General features: G+C 40.1%; 1 protein-coding gene across 1 annotated transcript in view; it reads left to right on the forward strand.

Moving 5' to 3' along the window:
* The window catches only part of DOCK1 (dedicator of cytokinesis 1), a 530,692-nt gene that overhangs the window by 48,135 nt on the left and 462,614 nt on the right, over nt 1–19,943 (forward strand). The window contains exon 2 of the mRNA XM_026650862.1: nt 2,736–2,819. Within this exon, the coding sequence (XP_026506647.1) occupies nt 2,736–2,819 (84 nt within the window). The remainder of the gene's footprint in view (nt 1–2,735; nt 2,820–19,943) is intronic.

Raw genomic sequence — 19,943 nt, forward strand, 5'->3', positions numbered from 1 at the left:
CCCAATTGACCTGGACTGTGGGTTCTTCCAGAGGGGAAGGTCTCTGGGCTGTTCCCCAACCCACATGGTGAATCTCTGAGGCAAGAAAATCCGCCAATAAGTGCAGGACCCACCAGGATAGAGGAGGAACTTTGTCACAGTATCTATTGGGCCTCCTATAACTTTTGAAGCTGTATCTGTTGCATGGGATGCATTTTTCTACAAGATCACACTATTGTGGAATTTGCAGAGATGCCAGATGTCTGAAATCTATTCTTGTTGGAATCCCTAGTTTGACCCAAAACAACAAAGGTTCAACTATTTTATTTCAAGTTTTGCTAAGAAAACAAAAACGGGGGGTGATCTTATTTCAGAAAATCACAGCTTCAAAGACTTCACTTTTTTTTGTCAGCTAGCACTTCAGAAAACCTACTATAGTTTCTAAATAATTGATGTAAAGTCATATGTTTTACTTAATTGTGTTTCTGAATTTTTTTCTTTGAGTTGTCATTGGAACATCTTGCCACTGTCCATCTGATCAAAACAATTAATCTTTCTGAAATTACTCCTCAGACAGGAATGAGGTCCAGCAGAGAATGAACAATGTATGCATGCAGTCATGTGAAGCTCAGCAGTGCCCTTGGGCCTTAGCAATTTACAGCAGCTAACTTCCTGTAAATTTTAGGGACACTTTTTTATCAGGGTCTGTAGGTGCATAGCTTGTACTATTTTTGTGTAAGATAAATCTGGGTATACACTTGCACAGGTACAGGGTTCATTGGTGTTTTGTTGGTTAGAGACTTTAGCAGCCTACTAGCTGGAGTTCACAAGTTATAATAAAATGACATTAAATTGACATTGATACCTTTACATGACTTGTGTATCTTTATCACTTCATATTTATGGAATTTCTTTGCAAACTATTTATAATTTTTTGCATGATTTTCTGTGCTGCTGGCATTCGTACGTTTGAAGGCCAGAAGGGACCATTGTGACCCTCTTGTCTGACCTCCTGTTGACACAGGCCATAGAACTTCCCCAAAATAATTCCTAGAGCATAGTTTTTAGAAGAATGCTAATGATAGGTTTATGATAACATTTTGTTAATTAATTTTTAAATGCAGACAGTTGTTGACTTGTCAAAGTGATTACAATACACAAGGAGGTACAATAAATGAAAGTATTACCAGAAGACATTTAGATGTATATATAGTCTAATATGGTGTGAGAGAACCTTTGCACTAGCAAACCCTTTTTTCCCCTTTTTCCCCTTGTATCAGTTATTTTTATACTACTGTCAACTGTTTACACTGAATATAGCATGGACATGTCTACTAATTTAGTGCACGGCAAGCTGTGGTGTGAACGTACAGCGCTGTAGCTTGCTGTGCACTGAAGTGGTTGTGTTGCCTTGCTTCCATGTAATAAAAGTTCCATGTGCACATTATGGAACTTTTAGTGTATGGTGGCAGGATCCGCATGGCCATTTAGTGCATGGCAAACTAGAACGCTGTAGATTCACACTTCAGTTTGCCGAGCACTAAGTCTCCATTCAGCCAGCCCCTTACTGCTTATGATGCCTTGGGTGACCAAAGACGTTGTCAGTTGAACATTGACAGCAAGTGAATACTTGGATACTGCACTTCACCATTTACTGTAATCTGCCATATTAGGTACAATTATCTGGGACTGCTAAAAATTTCTGTGAAAACAAACACTCCTGGTAATTTTTTTTATGTCCAAGTTGGGCTTACATGAGCAGATTTTAAAAAAAACCAACACTTCACTGTATGCACATAAATGTTTCCTTTTTATTGTTTGACAAATCTTCTGGATTAGTGGTAATTATAGGACAACATTGGTCTGCTGTCAGACAATCTGATGCCAGTGATGGGTGAAGTGTAAGAACCTGAATAGAATAAAATAGAATCAGGGATACTGGCCTTCTCTTGCAAGTCAGGTGAGGGTTAAGGTATTTCACTCAAAATTTCATACCCTCTGCTTTTCATAACTAGCCTTTGCTAATAATGAACGTGCCTAATTTATATGCACAATTATTTAATCCTGGTTTTTGTTTTTAGGATATAGTATTGATGCAATAAAAGCGTAGTTTGTTAGTGTGCGGCCTGAAACACAGATTGTTCTTTAGTATTTTAGTAACATTAAGGTGCTTTTTTTAAAAATTCATAAATCAAGCTTTCTAAACATTTTACAAGTGTATCTAAATAAAGCTGTTATAAAGGTGACAGTGAAGGACAAAATAATATAGTTAATTATAAAACCTCATGAGGTTAACACAAAGTATTTTTACATACTTCTTTAGGTTTGTTTTCCAGGATATACATATTTTTATGAAAAAAGCAAATCAGGAATTATATTTACAGTAACATGTATTGGTTCAAATAACAAATCTGTGACATAATTGCAAAAATATTTCATCTAATTTGTGATGTTAGAAACTGAGTGAAAAGATGACTTGTGGCTTTTTTTTTTTTTTTTTTTTTTTTTTTTTTTTTTTTTTTTTTTTTATATTTTTTTTTTTTTTTTTTTTTTTTTTTTTTTTTTTTGGTATGTCATATGATTTGAAGAAGTATTGGATTAGAATAGTACTGAAGATATAGAAAGCCAGTATAAAATATTGTGTCAAGAGGCTGACTGTGGTGTAAAGTCACTTTCAAATGTGTAGAAGTAAAAATCAATAACTTGAAAGTTGCGCTATTTTTCTGTGTGCTAATAACAGTATTCTCTCTTTCTAGCTTTCTATAATTATGATGCAAGGGGAGCAGATGAACTTTCCTTACAAATAGGTGACACCGTACATATATTAGAAACATATGAAGGTAAGTAAAACACATATTTGATTCAAAACCATTGTTCATACAGTCACGCTGCTCTTGTGTGTGTGATTATAACATATCATTCTATTTTAGCAGATGGTGAACTACTATTTTTTTCATGATTAATAAAATGTTGTATTGGGGACAGAATTAACAAGTGCTACATGTAAATGAAGAGGCAGGTGATAAAATACCTAATGAATATCTTTTTCTGAATGCACAATTTCTTTTTCTATGCAAGATAAATGTTCTCTCACCCTTAATTTGTATGGATCAATGGTAACATCTGTTGAGTGGTTAGCGAAATGATAGATGTTCTCTAGATATCCTCAGATAATGCACAAGACCTGTCTGCTTCTTAATGGTGTTAATTTGAATTTGAAAGTTATTTACCCTCTAAATTATTCATATCTCTTTGTAAAATAGATACATTTGCTACTGTGCTACTTATTCAGTCAACATTTAAAAATAAATAAAATGTGGTATATTAATTTTGATGAGAACTAGTAGCAATATTGCATAGAACATAAATTTCAGTTAGTACTTCTCCCTGATTCCCATAAAATAGTAATTTATCTTGAAAAATATTTAATTTGAGAATGAGGGAAAATTCTTAGTTTTGCTGCTGTTGAGTGATCAAATAGCAATGATTAAGTACAACCTTCTTTTTTTTGGGTCACATATCCTTGATTTCTCATTCATTCAGTCAGTTGTATGATGTGTCTTAGAAGAGAAGCAGTGATCTAGATGGCTTTTGTGTTAGAAAATTAGAAATCATCACAGTAATAGGATAACTTTCTGTATTTTGGATATGTGATTTGCCTTTGTACATGGGTTTAAAATTTCCGCTTGTCACTGCCAAAGAATCTGTTAGGGAAGAAAAATTAATACTGGTGGTAAGTTTGTTTTAGAAATTGGATTCAAGGTGATTTTTATTATGTAGATCTAGTAAAATAGGAAAGTTGCTAATTAGATCAACTAACCTTAATTTGGCTAACATATACAATGAATATACTAACTGTTCATCAGCTAGCAATTTGTTAATGAATTCAGTTTGCACTAGCAGTAAATGACCCCTGATACTGTCAAAGCTGCAGAGAGGGAATCTGTCCACTGAAAATTAATCTGCATACTCTGTACTTTAAATATTTGCAGTTTTATTATACATTTCTTTTAAATACACATGTAAACAGGAATATTTGAATGCTGTACAATTATACATAATTATAATACATAGTGCCCATCTTTAAAAAGGGAAATAAGGACAACGCGGGGAATTACAGACCAGTCAGCTTAACTTCTGTACCCGGAAAGATAATGGAGCAAATAATTAAGCAATCAATTTGCAAACACCTAGAAGCTAATAAGGTGATAAGTAACAGTCAGCATGGATTTGTCAAGAACAAATCGTGTCAAACCAACCTTTCTTTGACAGGGTAACAAGCCTTGTGGATAGGGGGGAAGCGGTAGATGTGTTATATCTTGACTTTAGTAAGGCTTTTGATACTGTCTCACATGACCTTCTCCTAAACAAACTAGGGAAATACAACCTAGATGGAGCTACTATAAGGTGGGTGCATAACTGGTTGGAAAATCATTCCCAGAGAATAGTTATCAGTGGTTCACAAGCATGCTAGAAGGGCATAATGAGTGGGGTCCCACAGGGATCGGTTCTGGGTCCGGTTCTGTTCAATATCTTCATCAGTGAATTTAGATAATGCCACAGAGAGTACACTTATAAAGTTTGTGGACGATACCAAGCTGGGAGGAGTTGCAAGTGCTTTGGAGGATGGAATTAAAATTCAAAATGATCTGGACAAACTGGAGAAATGGTCTGAAGTAAATAGGATGAAATTCAATAAGGACAAATGCAAAGTACTCCACTTAGGAAGGAACAATCAGTTGCACACAGACAAAATGGGAAATGACTGCCTAGGAAGGAGTACTGCGGAAAGGGATCTGGGGGGTCATAGTGGATCACAAGCCAAATATGAGTCAACAGTATAACGCTGTTGCAAAAAAAGCAAACACCATTCTAGGATGTATTAGCAGCAGTATTGTAAGCAAGACACAAGAAGTAATTCTTCCGCTATACTCCGTGCTGATGAGGCCTCAACTGGAGTATTGTGTCCAGCTGTAGGTGCCACATTTCAGGAAAGATGTGGACAAATTGGAGAGAGTCCAGAGAAGAGGAACAAAAATGATTAAAGGTCTAGAAAACATGACCTATGAGGGAAGATTGAAAAATTGGTTTGTTTTGTCTGGAGAAGAGAAAACTGAGAGGGGACATGATAACAGTTTTCAAGTACATAAAAGGTTGTTACAAGGAGGAGGGAGAAAAATTGTTCTTAACCTCTGAGGATAGGACGAGAAGCAATGGGCTTAAATTGTAGCAAGGGCGGTTTAGGTTGGACATTAGGAAAAACTTCGTAACTGTCAGAGTGGTTAAGCGCTATAGTAAATTGCCTAGGGAGGTGGTGGAATCTCCATCATTGGGGATTTTTAAGAGCAGGTTGGACAAACACCTGTCAGGGATGGTCTAGATAATACTTAGTCCTGCCTTGAGTGCAGGGGACTGGACTAGATGACCTCTCGAGGTCCCCTCCAGTTCTATGATTTTATGATTTCTATGATAATGGATGCATTTTCCTAATATGTGAATAACACTGATGCTTGGACAGCATGTTTAAAGCTTGCCTGTGACACAGGTAGCATCTGTCTATCATAGCTGTGTAAAATTTTATACTTTTTGAACCCCCTGCATGCTTCAGATGAAATGGGACAAGTGAGATGACTCACTTTTCCCTAGACCGGATAATAGAATGACCTTCACACACACATCTAATGGTTATTAGGCCTCAACAGTGCTGGCTGGGTTTATTTAAAAAGAAGTTCAAATAAAATAATGTTCCTCCAAAGGCTGATCTGCTTCCTACCATGCTTGATCATTACTCATCCTCTGTATTGGGAAATAGGAGGCTATAATCCTTAGTTCTTTCATTCAAAGGAGCAGCCACTTCCAAGCAGTTTTTCCACCTGTTTGATCTGCTGCTCACTCCTTTAAAACAATATTCAGATTGTACCCTTCTAGACTTTCTCAGCATTTGCACTAATCTTGTTTCCCAGATACCCTAAACAGAAACTTGTTAAATCACCGGCATCCTATAATTAACCTGTCTCCTGTCAGTTTCCTGGCAGTTGTGATGCAATAAAATGGGACTTGTGATGCTGATAATAGGAAGCTGTGTCAGAAAAATTCTTTGACCTTCCGGGTGCATGTTTTGCCTAAGAGTTGAGGTTTTGCTTCCCAGCTTTTTGCACAAATTTCTTAACTAAATGAATTAGTGATTTTGACTTAAGCTGCTGCCTAATCTCAAACTTAATTGTTGCTTTATTATGACAGTAGAAATAAAAACCTCTACATTAATGTGTTTATTGCTGTCAGGAACAGAGAGAAACAATACAAAAGTTTTGGTTTCCTGATTTTTTTTCCAAGAGTTATTTTTACTGTCACTACCAAGCATAATCTTTTAAAAGAAAAAAAAAAAAGACATTGATGTCAGTTGCACAAGAGTAATGGTATCCTGTTGAAGTGTTCTACAAATGCCCTTATATAATAGTCCTTTTAGAATTCTGTGCTGACCTGCATGGGTCAGCTTTTTTTTTTTTTTTTAAATCTCTGCACTAGGTACTCCTAAACTCTCTTAATAAATAGCACACGTAAAGGTAGATGACTGGTGGTTTGCTATCTCTGTTTGCCTCTCGGTGGATCACCACCTTGTAGTGGTGGAGAGGCTTGCGTGTCTCAGTGACCCCAAGAGCGATGCTGCCTGGAGTTCATGGCAGAACGGTCAAGGGCGAGGTTCCAGACAAAGTGTGATCCAAGAAGTCCCTAACAGCAGAGCAGACGGAGGATAACTGCACAATGGAGGTGAAACTGTTGTGTATTGTTACAACGGCTGTGAAGGTGGATGAAGGCTGCAGCAAATAGGGGATTTCCAATCGTCACGGTGTCCATGCCATTGGTTTCAAGTCCTCTATCTGTCAAGGGTAGTGTGGTGACTGTTGTGCACCAGTCTCCCCACTTTAAAAGAAGTCCCGCACAGGCATCTTCCAGTTTTTAGGAAAATAACATTTGCACAAGTCAAAAATCCGGTGGCAATCGGTGAGTGGCGACGGGAACAGGACAGTGAAATCCGGAAGTTCCTAGTCACAGACCAACACACAGGCGGTGGGTGTGTGATATAGTCGTCTTGCTCGAGGATTGAGGTGGGTCGAGCATCTTGGCAGCTGCATCTACGACTGAGCAGTCCTTTTTAGGATCCACTCTGCTCACCCCACATGGGGAGGGGGTTAGAAAAGGTACCCTAAAAATAGTCTTGCCTCTGTTTCTCCTGGCTGGATAGCCGCATCCAGCAGGATCATCACCTAAGCAGTTGAAAATGTAAGAAACTTTTCAACTTTGGAACTTGGAACGTACGTACCCTGATGGACAACTCAAACAGCGACCGTCCAGAGCGACGTACAGCCATTATTGCTTGTGAATTGAGTCGGTTTAACATCGATATTGCTGCTTTGTCCAAAAGTAGAAGAGCTGATGAAGGACAGGGTGAGGGAGGAGAAAGGAGAATACACCTACTTCTGGAAGGGAAAATCTATAGATGAACCCCGATTGCATGGAGTGGGCTTTGCTATAAAGAACAAGCTCGTAAGGTGCCTCTCTGAGGTACCAGTTGGCATCAATGAGCGGTTTATGAAACTCCGACTGAGACTCACCAAAAATCAACAGGCAACTATTGCAAGCGCCTATGCACCAACACTGGAAGCCGATGAGAATGTAAAGGAAGATTTTTATTCTCAGTTGGAAACCATTTTATCAGAGACCCCTACAGCAGACAAGATCATCCTTCTGAGGGATTTCAATGCATGTGTTGGACGAGACTCAGACCTGTGGAAGGGAACAACCGGGAAAGAAGGAGCTGGCAAAAGTAATTCAAATGGAATTCTGCTCCTGACCAAGTGTGCTGAACATGAACTTATTATTACAAATGCCCTTTTCTGACTGAAGGAAAAGTTCAAAACATCTTGGAAACACCCACTGTCAAAGCACTGGCATCTCCTCGACTACGTCATAGTTCATACCCGAGATCGTAGTGACGTACTTCTCACAAGAGCAATGACAAGTGCTGATGACTGTTGGACTGATCATCGCCTTATTTGATCCACAATGAAAATTAAGGTCGTTCCCAAATGGAGGCTGCAAAAGAAGCAGGTCAGATGCAAACTGAAGGTTCAAGACTTGAAGGACCCTCTTAAGCATAACCACTTCCAAGCAGTCTTAGAAGAAAAGCTCCCATCAGAGTTTCCAGAAGAAATTGAGGAACATTGGAGCCAGTTGAAAGCAGTAGTCATCAGTGCCTGAGAGGAAACCATAGGCTACCACACCAGAAAACATCAGGACTGGTTTGACGAGAATGATGCTGAAATTGAGAAACTCATCAATGAGAAGAGAATGGCATTTCGTGCTTGGCATAAATTGTAATATAAAGAGAGAAGCCCATGCCAAGGCAAGGACGGAAGTACAATGTAAAACCAGAGAACTTAAGAACAAATGGTGGACTGAGAAAGCGCAAGAACTCCAACATCTCGTGGACATCCACAATACATGTGGTTTCTTTAGTGCCACCAAGGCTGTTTATGGGCCAATTTGTCATGGTATGAATCCTCTTTGCTCTAAGGATGGAACCACACTTCTGAAGGACAACAAAGCCATCAATTCTCACTGGAAAGAACATTTTGAAGATCTCCTTAACCATAATTCTATGGTTGTAGATGAAGTGCTTGAGTGAATCCCTCAATGACCATTTAGAGACTAGCTCGGAGACCCTCCCAATTTGTATGAGGTGCACAATGCCACCATGCAGATGAAGAACAACAAGGCAGCAGGTCTAGATGGGATCCCCGCTGAAATCTTCAAAAACGGTGGACCAGAGCTAATTCGGCAGCTTATCCTTAAAATCTGGATAAAGGAGGAGATACCCAGTGAAATGAGGGATGCCTTGATTGTCACCCTCTTCAAGAAAGGGGATAAAGTGGATTGTGGAAATCATCGTGGTATCTCCCTCCTAGCCACTACAGGCAAAGTTCTGGCGCGGATCCTTGCAACCCATCTTCTGTCCCTGTCAGAAGCAATTTTACCAGAGTCACAGAGTGGTTTCCGACCATATCATGGAACCGTGGATATGATCTTCACAAAACGGCAGCTGCAAGAAAAGTGTCGGGAGCAAAACCGACCACTGTACATGGCTTTTATTGATCTAACTAAAGCCTTTGATTCAGTGAATCGCCGTGCCCTCTGGACTGTATTTTCTAAGATTGGATGTCCTGATAAATATATCAATGTCCTACAATTGCTTCATGATACCATGAAAGCGACTGTTCTGAGCAGCACTGGCTCCCAGAGTGAACCTTTCAAAGTACAAACAGGAGTCAAACAGGGCTGTATCATTGCTCCAACCATGTTTGCGGTTTTTATTGCTGTCATTCTTTACCTAATTGCTGGGAAGTTTACAGCTGGCATTGAAATCAGTTACAGAATGTATGGAAAGCTTTTCAGGCTTAGCAGGCTGAAAGCCAAGAGTAAGATTTCCACATCATCAATTGTGGCACTCCAGTATGCTGATGACAACGCAATCTTTGCCCACTCTGAAAAAGATCTTCAAACGATCTTGAACATGTTTGCCGATGTTTACGCATGTCTTGGTCTCACTCTTAATATCAAGAAGACTAAAGTGCTCTATAGCCCTCTCCAAATGAGGTATTACATGCCCCATCTATCAAAATCAATGGAGTGGCACTGGAGAATGTCGATTATTTCCTCTACTTTGGAAGTCATCTTTCATCCAAGGCAGATATTGATGCAGAAATTCAACATCGCCCAAGCTGTGCCAGTGTAGCCTTTTCTCGTTTACGGCACCGGGTCTTTAAAGATCAAGACATTAGAACAGACACCAAGTGTCATAACTATAAAGGGAAGGGTGGCAGCTCTCCTGTGTACTGTGCTATGGAATCCCTCCTGGCCAGAGACTCCAAATCCTTTTACCTGTAAAGGGTTAAGAAGCTCGGGTAACCTGGCTGACACCTGACCCGAAGGACCAATAAGGGGACAAGATACTTTCAAATCTTGGGGGGGGAAAGGCTTTTGTGTGTGCTCTTTGTTTTAAGGGGTGGTTCGCTCTTGGGACTGAGAGGGACCAGACATCAATCCAGGTTCTCCCCATCCTTCTAAACAAGTCTCTCCTATTTCAAACTTGTAAGTAAAAAGCCAGGCAAGGTGTCTTAGATTTACTTTGTTTTCTCAACTTGTAAATGTACCTTTTACTAGAGTGTTTATCTTTGTTTGCTGTACTTTGAACCTAAGACAGAGGGGGGTCCTCTGAGCTCTTTAAGTTTGATTACCCTGTAAAGCTATTTTCCATACTGATTTTACAGAGATGATTTTTACCTTTTTCTTTAATTAAAAGCCTTCTTTTTTAAGAACCAGATTGATTTCTCCTTGTCTTAAGATCTACGGGGGTTTGGATCTGTATTCACCAGGAGTTGGTGAAAGGAGGGTGGGAGGAAGGAGGGGGGATGGTTAATTTCTCCTTGTTTTAAGATCCAAGGGGGTTTGGATCTGTGTTCACCAGGGAATTGGTGAAAGGTTTCTCAAGGCTTCCCAGGGAGGGAATTCTTAAGATGGTGGCAGCGGACCAGAGCTAAGCTGGTAGTTAAGCTTAGGAGTCCTCATGCAGGCCCCTACATTTGTACCCTAAAGTTCAAAGTGGGGATACAGCCTTGACACCAAGTTTCTTGTTTATCAAGCCATTATTCTCCCAACACTGTTGTATGGGTCCGAAACTTGGACAACCTATAGACACCACTTGAAAGTCCTTGAAAGGCACCATCAACGCTGCCTTTGTAAGATTCTGAAGATCAAATGGGAAGACAGGCGCACCAATATTAGTGTTCTGGAAGAGGCAAAGACCACTAGTATCGAGGCAATGATCATCCATCAGCAGTTCTGCTGGACTGGTCATGTTGTCCAGATGCCAGACCATCGCATCCCAAAACAGGTCCTGTTCGCTCAGCTGAAAGAAGGGTACTGTAACGTGGGTGGACAATGGAAGCGTTATAAGGACTTGCTGAAGGACAACCTAAAAAAATGTAATATTGACATTAATACCTGGGAGACACTTGCCCAGATCGCTTAAAATGGAGTGAAGTCCTATGTGATGGTCCCCTGCATTTTGAACTTTCTCGCCGACAAGCCGAAGAAGACAAGAGGCGCAGGAGGAAGGAGAGACTGTTCTCCAGTCATGGTCAACAGCCTCCTGCTGAGCCTGAAAATATCTGCCTTCATTGTAATAGAACTTGTGGTTCAAGGATTGGCCTTATTAGCCACCAGAGGACCCATAACTCCCAAGGAAGTTGATCATACTCGGTAACGAGTGATCGCCCATCATCATCTCTGTTTGATTTTTTTTTAAACTAATCCTCCAGACTAAATTACACTATTCTGGAATCCTACTGTATGCTTAAGGACATTAATATCTTGTGTACGTAACTCCTTGGTGCCCCACTCCTACCCCCCCTTAGAACATGTGGTTGTCGTAATTTGCTGTTGCTGTCTTGAAGTTTGCACTCTTAATAAACATTATTGTATGGATCCCTTTATATCTAATTTATTATTATAAAATACTATACACATTCATAAGGTGTCAGCCACTTGGGTGTCTAGGCTTCACTTAAGCATATGCCTAAGGGCTTTCCTAGGCTCTGGTTTTATTTTTCTGTTTTCTAATATCTGTGCTGCATTCTTTCTCCAGCTTCTATCTCCATGATCTTTTTCAGTCTAGCAATACAGATGCAGAGCAGGGGAGGGAAAAATGATTAAAAGGGTTCAGTTGCACCATCTGTAATGACACTTTGCAGTCATCCATAGGAGGATCACTCATCCTAATGTGCCTCAGTCTGTACTATATTTTGATCATGTGTGCCAGGACATGCTTTACAATTTGTTGGTCTGAAGTTTTTTTTGTTAGTCATGCAGAGTTACCGTAATGGCATATGCAAATCAGATAATTGTGCATGCCAAAGGAATTGGTCATTTGGATACAAATCAGTAATTGCACACAAAATAGCTATGCAGTTGCTTACAGACCTTGTTTTAAAACAGGGGTGGGCAAACTATGGCCCGGGGGCCACATCCGGCCCTCAAGCTCCCACCAGGAAGTGGGGTCTGGGGCTTGCCCCACTCCGGCACGCCAACCGGGGAGCAGGGTCGGGGTCTTGCCCCACTCCGCATGGCTCCGGGAAGCAACGGTATGTCCCTCCTCCAGCTCCTACACATAGGGGCAGCCAGGGGGCTCCGCACCCTGCCCCCACCCCAAGTGCTGCCCCCGCAGCTCACATTGGTTGGGAACTACAGTCAATGGGAGTTGCAGGGGGGGCGCCTGCGGACAGGGCAGCACATGGAGCCGCCTGGCCGCATCTCCGCATAGGAGCTGGAGGGAGGACATGCCGCTGTTTCTGGGAGCTGCTTGAGGTAAGCGCTGCCCAGAGCCTGACCCCCCTCCTGTGCCCCAACCTCCTGCCCCAGCCCTGATCCCCCTCCTGCCCTCTAAACCCCTTTATCCCAGAGTAGAGTACCCTCCTGCACCCCCAACCTCTCATCCCCAGCCCCACCCCAGAGCCCGCACCCTCAGCCAGAGCCCTCCCGCACCCCAACCCCCAATTTTGTGAGCATTCATGGCCCGCCATACAATTTCCATACCCAGATGTGGCCCTCAGGCCAAAAAGTTTGCCCACCCCGTTTTAAAATCATGTCCAGTATTTCTTCTTCTTCTCCTTAAATGATATGATGGGTGAAGGTGCTGAGGGTAGTCAAATGAAGAATTTGGAGCAAGCACAAGAAATTATAATTCCATTTATTGAAGTTACCATTAATATGCTTCATTTTGAGTTACAATGACCCCATTTTTAAACAAGGTTTTGTGGTGCTAGTGGGGGCTCCATGGCCAAATTTGCTCCTTTGGAAGCAAATCTTTCTAATGACCAGATACATTAACCATTTAAGGACTAGATTTTTGTTGTTGTTGTTTTGTTTTAAGATGGAGCCTCCCTTGATTTGCTCTTCATTGGTCTGATAAAACAGCCGCTTTCTCCACTTAACCACATTCTCATTGCCACAAGATTGATCAGTGGGTATTAACTATGGGACAGAAGATTCTACCTCTGTCTCATGTGATTTCACCTAAAAAGTACAGAGAAGAAGACACATCTAACATTGTTAAACAAATTGTGAATGTTGCCGTTTTCCTGTCTACTTATTCCATGCTTTGGAATATTTTCCTCTGTTTCCTTTCCGGACCAAGGCTGACAAAACCATACTATATCTCCTACTGTGAAAAATTAATTATTTTTTTATAGTAAATAACCTGCCAGGAAGATTTCATTTCAACAGCCATCATCAAAGATTTACAAGTATCTTAATTTTGAATCTGAGTTTTGGACAAGTAGCTCTAAAACTGACTTATCTTTGTCTCTGTTCTCCACCACAATAAGATGATCATCCATCTGTTTTGGAGGTTTATCTCTGCAACCCTTCCCACTCAATATTCTAGGGAAAGGGAGGAGGGAAAGTAAAATGGGCTTACTACTCAGATTGGGATGCTATAAAAAGCTAACTTGAAGGATAGAACTGATGGATACTATTTTATATTAGCCACTTGTATGTATCTAATTTAAATCAGTTTGCTAGGCTATATTAGGTTGGATCGCTAGGGTTGCTTTTTGTTCCTGTACAGTATTTAAAATGTTAACAACTTTTCCCACTTACATTTTAAATAATTTGACTTCTTCTTTATCACTTAAAATGAATTTTTTTCTTGGATAAGTAGTTTATAGCAAGATACAAATGTTCCTTTGGAATGCAAAAAAAAAAAAAAAAGTGTCTTCAAGTCAACCTACACTTAATTTTCTATGTGCATCCTTTCAAGGCTATTAAGTTTGCTGCAAACAGCATGTATCCTGCTATAATTTTTAGAAAAGCTCTGTGGTTTAGAGCATGAAACACAAATTCACCATCAAAATTGAAGTTAATTTCTCTTCGCTTCAAGGAAGCCAGGCTCTTCAGGAATGCACTAGACTAAATTTTAAAATTTAATCAGAGGGAATAACTAATCTTCTCAAATTACAAAAGTTAAGTTTAATGCTTTCTTATTTAGGCAGAAGCATAGAGACATTTTTTCAATTAGAAAATTCCCTCCCACATTTGTAATTTGGAGTGTTAATGGAATAATACAAAAAAAAAAAAAAAAGCAAACCTATGCAATTACATGCATTTTTCCTGGTACAAGAGAAAAGAAGGGCTGTAGTCTGAAGAAAGATTTCCTAGAACAACACACCTGACACTTTTCTAATCCTATATTTTATCTGGTTCTAGTTCTATTAACCTAATCTCTCTTTGGTGTAATGGGCAAACCAAACAAACAGCCAGTGGAAATTATCCATTAAATTCAATGACTGTTGAAAAGAGAGGATTTTTACACCTTTAACTTTCATGACCTAATATTTTCCAGAGGTCATTCAGGCCTCAAGAGGAACTGATTTAGGTGGGGGAGGAATTCCAAAACCAGTTCTTTCAAGGAATTTATTCCTGATATTTTTTTCATTGAGTATGATGTTGTTGTAAAATTCTGGAAGGCAACCCTATAAAAGGGACATCCTAGTAATAGATACAGGATATTTTCAGGTCTCTTTATTCTAGCTTTAGAAGTATTTCCTTAAATCCCACATTACAGTACCTACATTTTCTTTTTCAGAATTCAACTGGAATATCAGCTTTTCAAAACAAGGCTCTCTTAATAAGTTTAATCCAGGCGTTCTCAAACTCGGGGGGGTCGCGAGGTTATTACATGGGGGGTCACGAGCTGTCAGCCTCCACCCCAAACCCCGCTTTGCTTCCAGCATTTATAATGGTGTTAAATATATAAAAAAGTGTTTTTAATTTATAAGGGGGGGTCGCACTCAGATGCTTGCTATGTGAAAGGGGTCATCAGTACAAAAGTTTTTGAGAACCACTGGTTTAATCTGATTTGGGGGCCTTGCCTCATGTTCACCTGTAATGGTGATGGCCATTTCAAGTTTTTAGGGGATATTTATCCTGCTTGATTTAAATGACTGTGTAACAAAGAGAAGGCACTGTTTAGGACAAAGTACAGTACTGGGATTGTATATCATTTAATGTTCTGCAGAGTGGGCTAGTGAAATCTAGTGTGTGTGCACGTTAGGTTTTTCTCACTTGGGATTCTTTTGGACGCATACCTAAAAATAAATTAAATCTTACATCATTGGTCATGGGACATTCTAAAAAGTTTAGGCATAGTTCACAACATAATTAAAAGATTTTCAAAATCCAGGTCACCTTGGGAATCATTTGAGGCTTGGGCCAGTTTTCCCATTACTGATATTTGCCTAAAACAAAGTGCCAATAAAAGAGTCCATTGAGGAAATTTTGTAATTTCTCTAGTATGGTCTTCATTTAGCCATGTGAGGGTAAATGTTTGCCATCACTGCTTTAGACAAAAAACAAACCAGGTTTCTAAATTGAGCAAAGTATCATCTTAAATTAAATCTAATTGCACACAAAGTAAACTACATTAAAAATATTATTAAGGTTGCAAAATCAAGCACTCAGAAGTTAGGAAATGCCAGAGTTAATGTTGCCAGTGCAAGCTTAATCTGGCCCCCTTGTGCATATGCAATATTAATCTTAAATTACACAATCATGTACTATTTTTTCCCATAGAATCCCTGTCTTATTCAGAGCACAGGATGGACAAGGATCACTTAATGGGCAGCCATTCAATATTTCGTTTTACCATCAGTCAGCATGTGGTCCCATATGTTATACTAATCAAGCCCAGCTCTGAAGACAGAATTATTAATTTCCTTATGAACTTTTATCTGGTGCTCATCACTATAGAATCAGCGTGTTTCACAAATATTAATATTGAGAACACTCCCATGAGGTGAGAGGACGGTATTATCCCCATTTTACAGAACAGGAGTTGAGGCACAAAGATAGTATGGTCAAAAGTGTCCCCTTACTTGAGATACTCAATTTGAGAGTACTAGGACCTGATTTTTCAGAGTGTTTAGTATTGTATAGTATGCTAGAGATAGAGTCTAGGCGGGGGGCATTTGTGTGTGTAGGGATGTGGGCATGCATGTATGTTCAAAGCACAACTCCATTTGATTTCAGTTACAACTGTGAGTGCTCAGCAATTTAGCAAATCAGACCCCTGGGTATCAAGTTCAGAACCCAGAAAATGAGGAACACAGAGTTAGTGACCCCTCTGTGAAATGTTCGGTTTATGTGACTTGCCCAGCATCACGTAAGAACTCTGTGGCAGAAGTAGAGATCGAATTCACTTATCCAGGGCAGCATTAAATCGCGTTATCCATGAGACCATTCTTTCCCTTCCTACAATCATCTGCCTCATTCACTACATACCTTAAAAGTTCTGTAACAAGTGAAGCAGGGGTCTTATAGACAACAGTCTCCTTCATTACAGAACCTGGATTCATTCCCCAGAGCAAGTCCTTCCTGTGCACTTATTGAGGCAGGGGTCTTGTGGAGCATATGATCAAGTAATTAAAGATTATCCTGCATACATGTAAAGGGACACAAATTAAGGCTGCCTAGATAAAATCTGGCCAATGAATTATCTCACCCACTGCCCTGTTTGGAAAATGAGATTCTGGTATGCATTTCAGGTCACATGAGTATCTTATGTTCTACTTAGGGGTGCCGGTTTTGGTTGGATGTGTTCCTGGAGGTTTCATCACATGGCAAAATCTTTAATTAAAGATCGATCTTTAATTCCTGAGACTCCAGGGACAATCCTAGTTGGCAACCCTAGTTCTACTTCGATACACCCTTTGAACTATATTGCTTGTTTGCAATCACCTCTACACCATGTCACCCTCTATTGATCACTTCCAAATAGACTGTGAACTGTAGTAAACAAATCCTGTTGTTTAGGAGTAGTTCTTTGCCTCAATAAGTCCTGGAAGAGTTAACAGATCATTAAGTCCCTTCGTTTTCAGTTTAAATCGATTTTTTTCCAATTTTCACTCTACTTTTGTATCATTCAAATATATTTTTTTTAAAAAGTGAAAAGGATGAAGTTGAGTGTATGCGCTGCAAATGGTGTGGCCCAATTATGAAATGTAAATATTTATAGGCTAATAGTTCTAAGTCTACAACAATAAACTGTTTATTCAAATGAAAAGTTTTATTTGGGGATTAGAGATATATTGTTTTCTTAAACTCAGAGGTGGCGTGTTTTGAGTTCTGTTTTAATTCTGCAGCAAACCACATTGAATTCCATTAACGAAAGCATTAATCTACTGAATACTTTTTCCTCCTGTCCTTCTGTCCACCAAAATAAACCCCGATATTTACCCAGAAAAATTATTAATGTTTTTTTCCACTGATTTTTCACCTATTTTTGTTTTAGTAATAAACACAGATAAATTCCCAGGAAAAATTAAATAAAATAAAAACTGAAAACGAAGGGCTCCACAGATCAGTTACTCATCTACACTCTCCGCAACTGGAGGTGGGTGCATTGGTGGTTTTCTGCCACGTTCCCTTCCTCTCCCCACTTCAGTTCTGGTAACAGCTGGGAACCATTTTGGCCCTGGTACAAGTTAGAACAGCATCAGGACTGTTCAAACTTGTCCCCACTTCAGCAGGCTCTAGGAGCTATTCCATTGGCTCAGAATTGCCAGAGCACAGCATGCTTCAGCCTGCTAGGAATGGGTTGCTAAGCCATCTCTGAATCACCAAGGCATTCCCTGACCACACTTGGTGCTTTGATAGTTCTCTACCAATGGAAAGGGGATGGAGTGAAGGGCCAGGATCTGACCCAGAGTGTGTGTATGTAATATAAAAATAAAATCAATGTGATACCAGGAGTGTTGCTTCAATCTTTAATATTATGGAGAAACAAATCTTTCCATAGTTGTTTGTATAAGCAAACATTCCATGTAATTTTTATTTGTATTATTATCATTGTGCAGAGGACCCCTAGTCATGGACCAGAACCACATTGTGCTACGGGCTGTACAAATCATTTTAACAGTCACATACCAAAACCGAGTAGTCATATCCTGGTCTCTTCCCCCAACACCTAGTAGCCTCCAGTCTAAGCCTACTAGCCAGAGTGGAAAGATACCTATGGTACATCTCTGTACTATACTTTGCTGTCTAATATATCCCATTTCTCTTCTCCCTTCTGCCCCCGCCCCTGTCACAAACCCACCCCTACATAGGGTTAGGAAATATTACTAGACCCCAAATAGCTAGAGTGTGACACTTACTAGCCATGGACATTATGAGAGATGGGAGTAGGAGGCAATACTTCAGTGAGAAGTCAAAATCTCCTGCAAACTGGTGAGAAAGGGGAGGGCACTGAGTTTCCTTCTAGCATGCTGTTTCTGGGCCATGCTTGGGGGGCTTCATTTTAATTTCTGCCCCAGGCTAGTATGTATCTGAATTTTGAAGCTCCTCTGAATCTTTCTGCAAGGTAGAAAAAGTATTCCTTCTCTCTGTTCCTTCCCTTCATGCTCCCATGCAGAGCCTCCAGGCTCTTGCGTGGATGACTATAGAGGGGGATTGACTGGTGGTGGTGGTCTGTTTCTCTACCTTCCCTCCACTATCTTTTCTATCTTCCATGTGTTGAACTGTGGGGAAGATAGGTTTAGAGGTGGGACAACTGTGCCTAGTACTTGCAGACAGGCTGCTGTGCAAGCATGAGCTCCCTGACTTTTTGGAATGGTCCGTGAGGTAGATTTGTGCCAAAATCCAAACAAAATCTTTTGCTGCGCTCCACTGTCTTTATAAAACTGTGGAGAGCAGCACCATTTTACTGTGGGTTCTCTAAGGCAGGAGTGAGAGGGTGCAAGAGAACCAATATGGACACAAACTGAAATACAGAATAGTCATAAAGCAGGTTTGCAAGCCAATTTGTACTGAATTTGAGGACAGTGTGCACGAGAGATGCCTACTGATCTGCCTGGCACAGCACCTTCTTTGGGAGTGAATGACTGTATTGTGGGATTTTTTAATTAAACAGTCACAAAGAAACAGAATGGTCTCAGAAACAATAAAAGCTGTAATGCTGATTGCTTGCAGATGTGTAGTGAACTGGGGGCACAATAAATGAGAGATTACCTCCATATTTTCCTGGCATGCCACCTGCCTCTGTGAGTGTGAGAAATGTCTTATTGGATTGGAATGATTGCACTACAATAGAATTGTTGGGGGGAAAGCTGGGATGCCAGCTTCCTTGCTGCCTGGCATTGAACTAGGGCTTGAGGGCCTTTAACACTGAGAACTCTGGAGAACCAACATAATTTTTACTTTTGAAAGGTAAAACACAAATCCCCCAAAGCATCGCCATTTAAATATCCATTCAGTCATTACAGAACTTGTCATCACAGGTTTTGTATTTTCTGTTGCTGTTGGACCCCTAAGCAGTTATTGCTGATGTGCTGCTCTATAGTTTCTGTCTTGCTGAGTCCATGGTTTAACTAACAGTAGGTGGGACTCTTCCTTCTGACACTCTACTGCACCAATGCCCCAGCAGGGTGCTCAGGGGGCACCCTGTGAATAAATTAACAAACACATGTAACCCTTTTTTCAGTTCATGAATAATTCATGGACTTTGATTTTCCTGATTGTTTGCTTGAAGTTGTTCTGATGCTTTATGAAAACACATTTCAGCCAGTAATTTGATCACAAACTATCTGCTTCATCTGGGTCTTCGCCTATTTATTGTTCGTGGTGTGTGAATAGCATCCTAAATTGCATGGTATTGTTCCCTGATGTGATGACAAAGGGCTGATCTAAATGAAAGAATTACCGTTGGTTTAGCTAAATCTGTTTTAAAGCAAACTAGCTAAACTAGTGCAAACTTTTAATGTATGTGCACTTAAAATGGCTTAGCTTGATTTGGGAAATACCAATTTAAGCAAAACTGATTTAAGTGAAGATGAACATTAAGCTATCAATTT

Source organism: Terrapene carolina, unplaced genomic scaffold (genome assembly GCF_002925995.2).
Source record: "Terrapene carolina triunguis isolate 2854851 unplaced genomic scaffold, T_m_triunguis-2.0 Scaffold95, whole genome shotgun sequence".
NCBI classification, from domain to species: domain Eukaryota; kingdom Metazoa; phylum Chordata; order Testudines; family Emydidae; genus Terrapene; species Terrapene triunguis.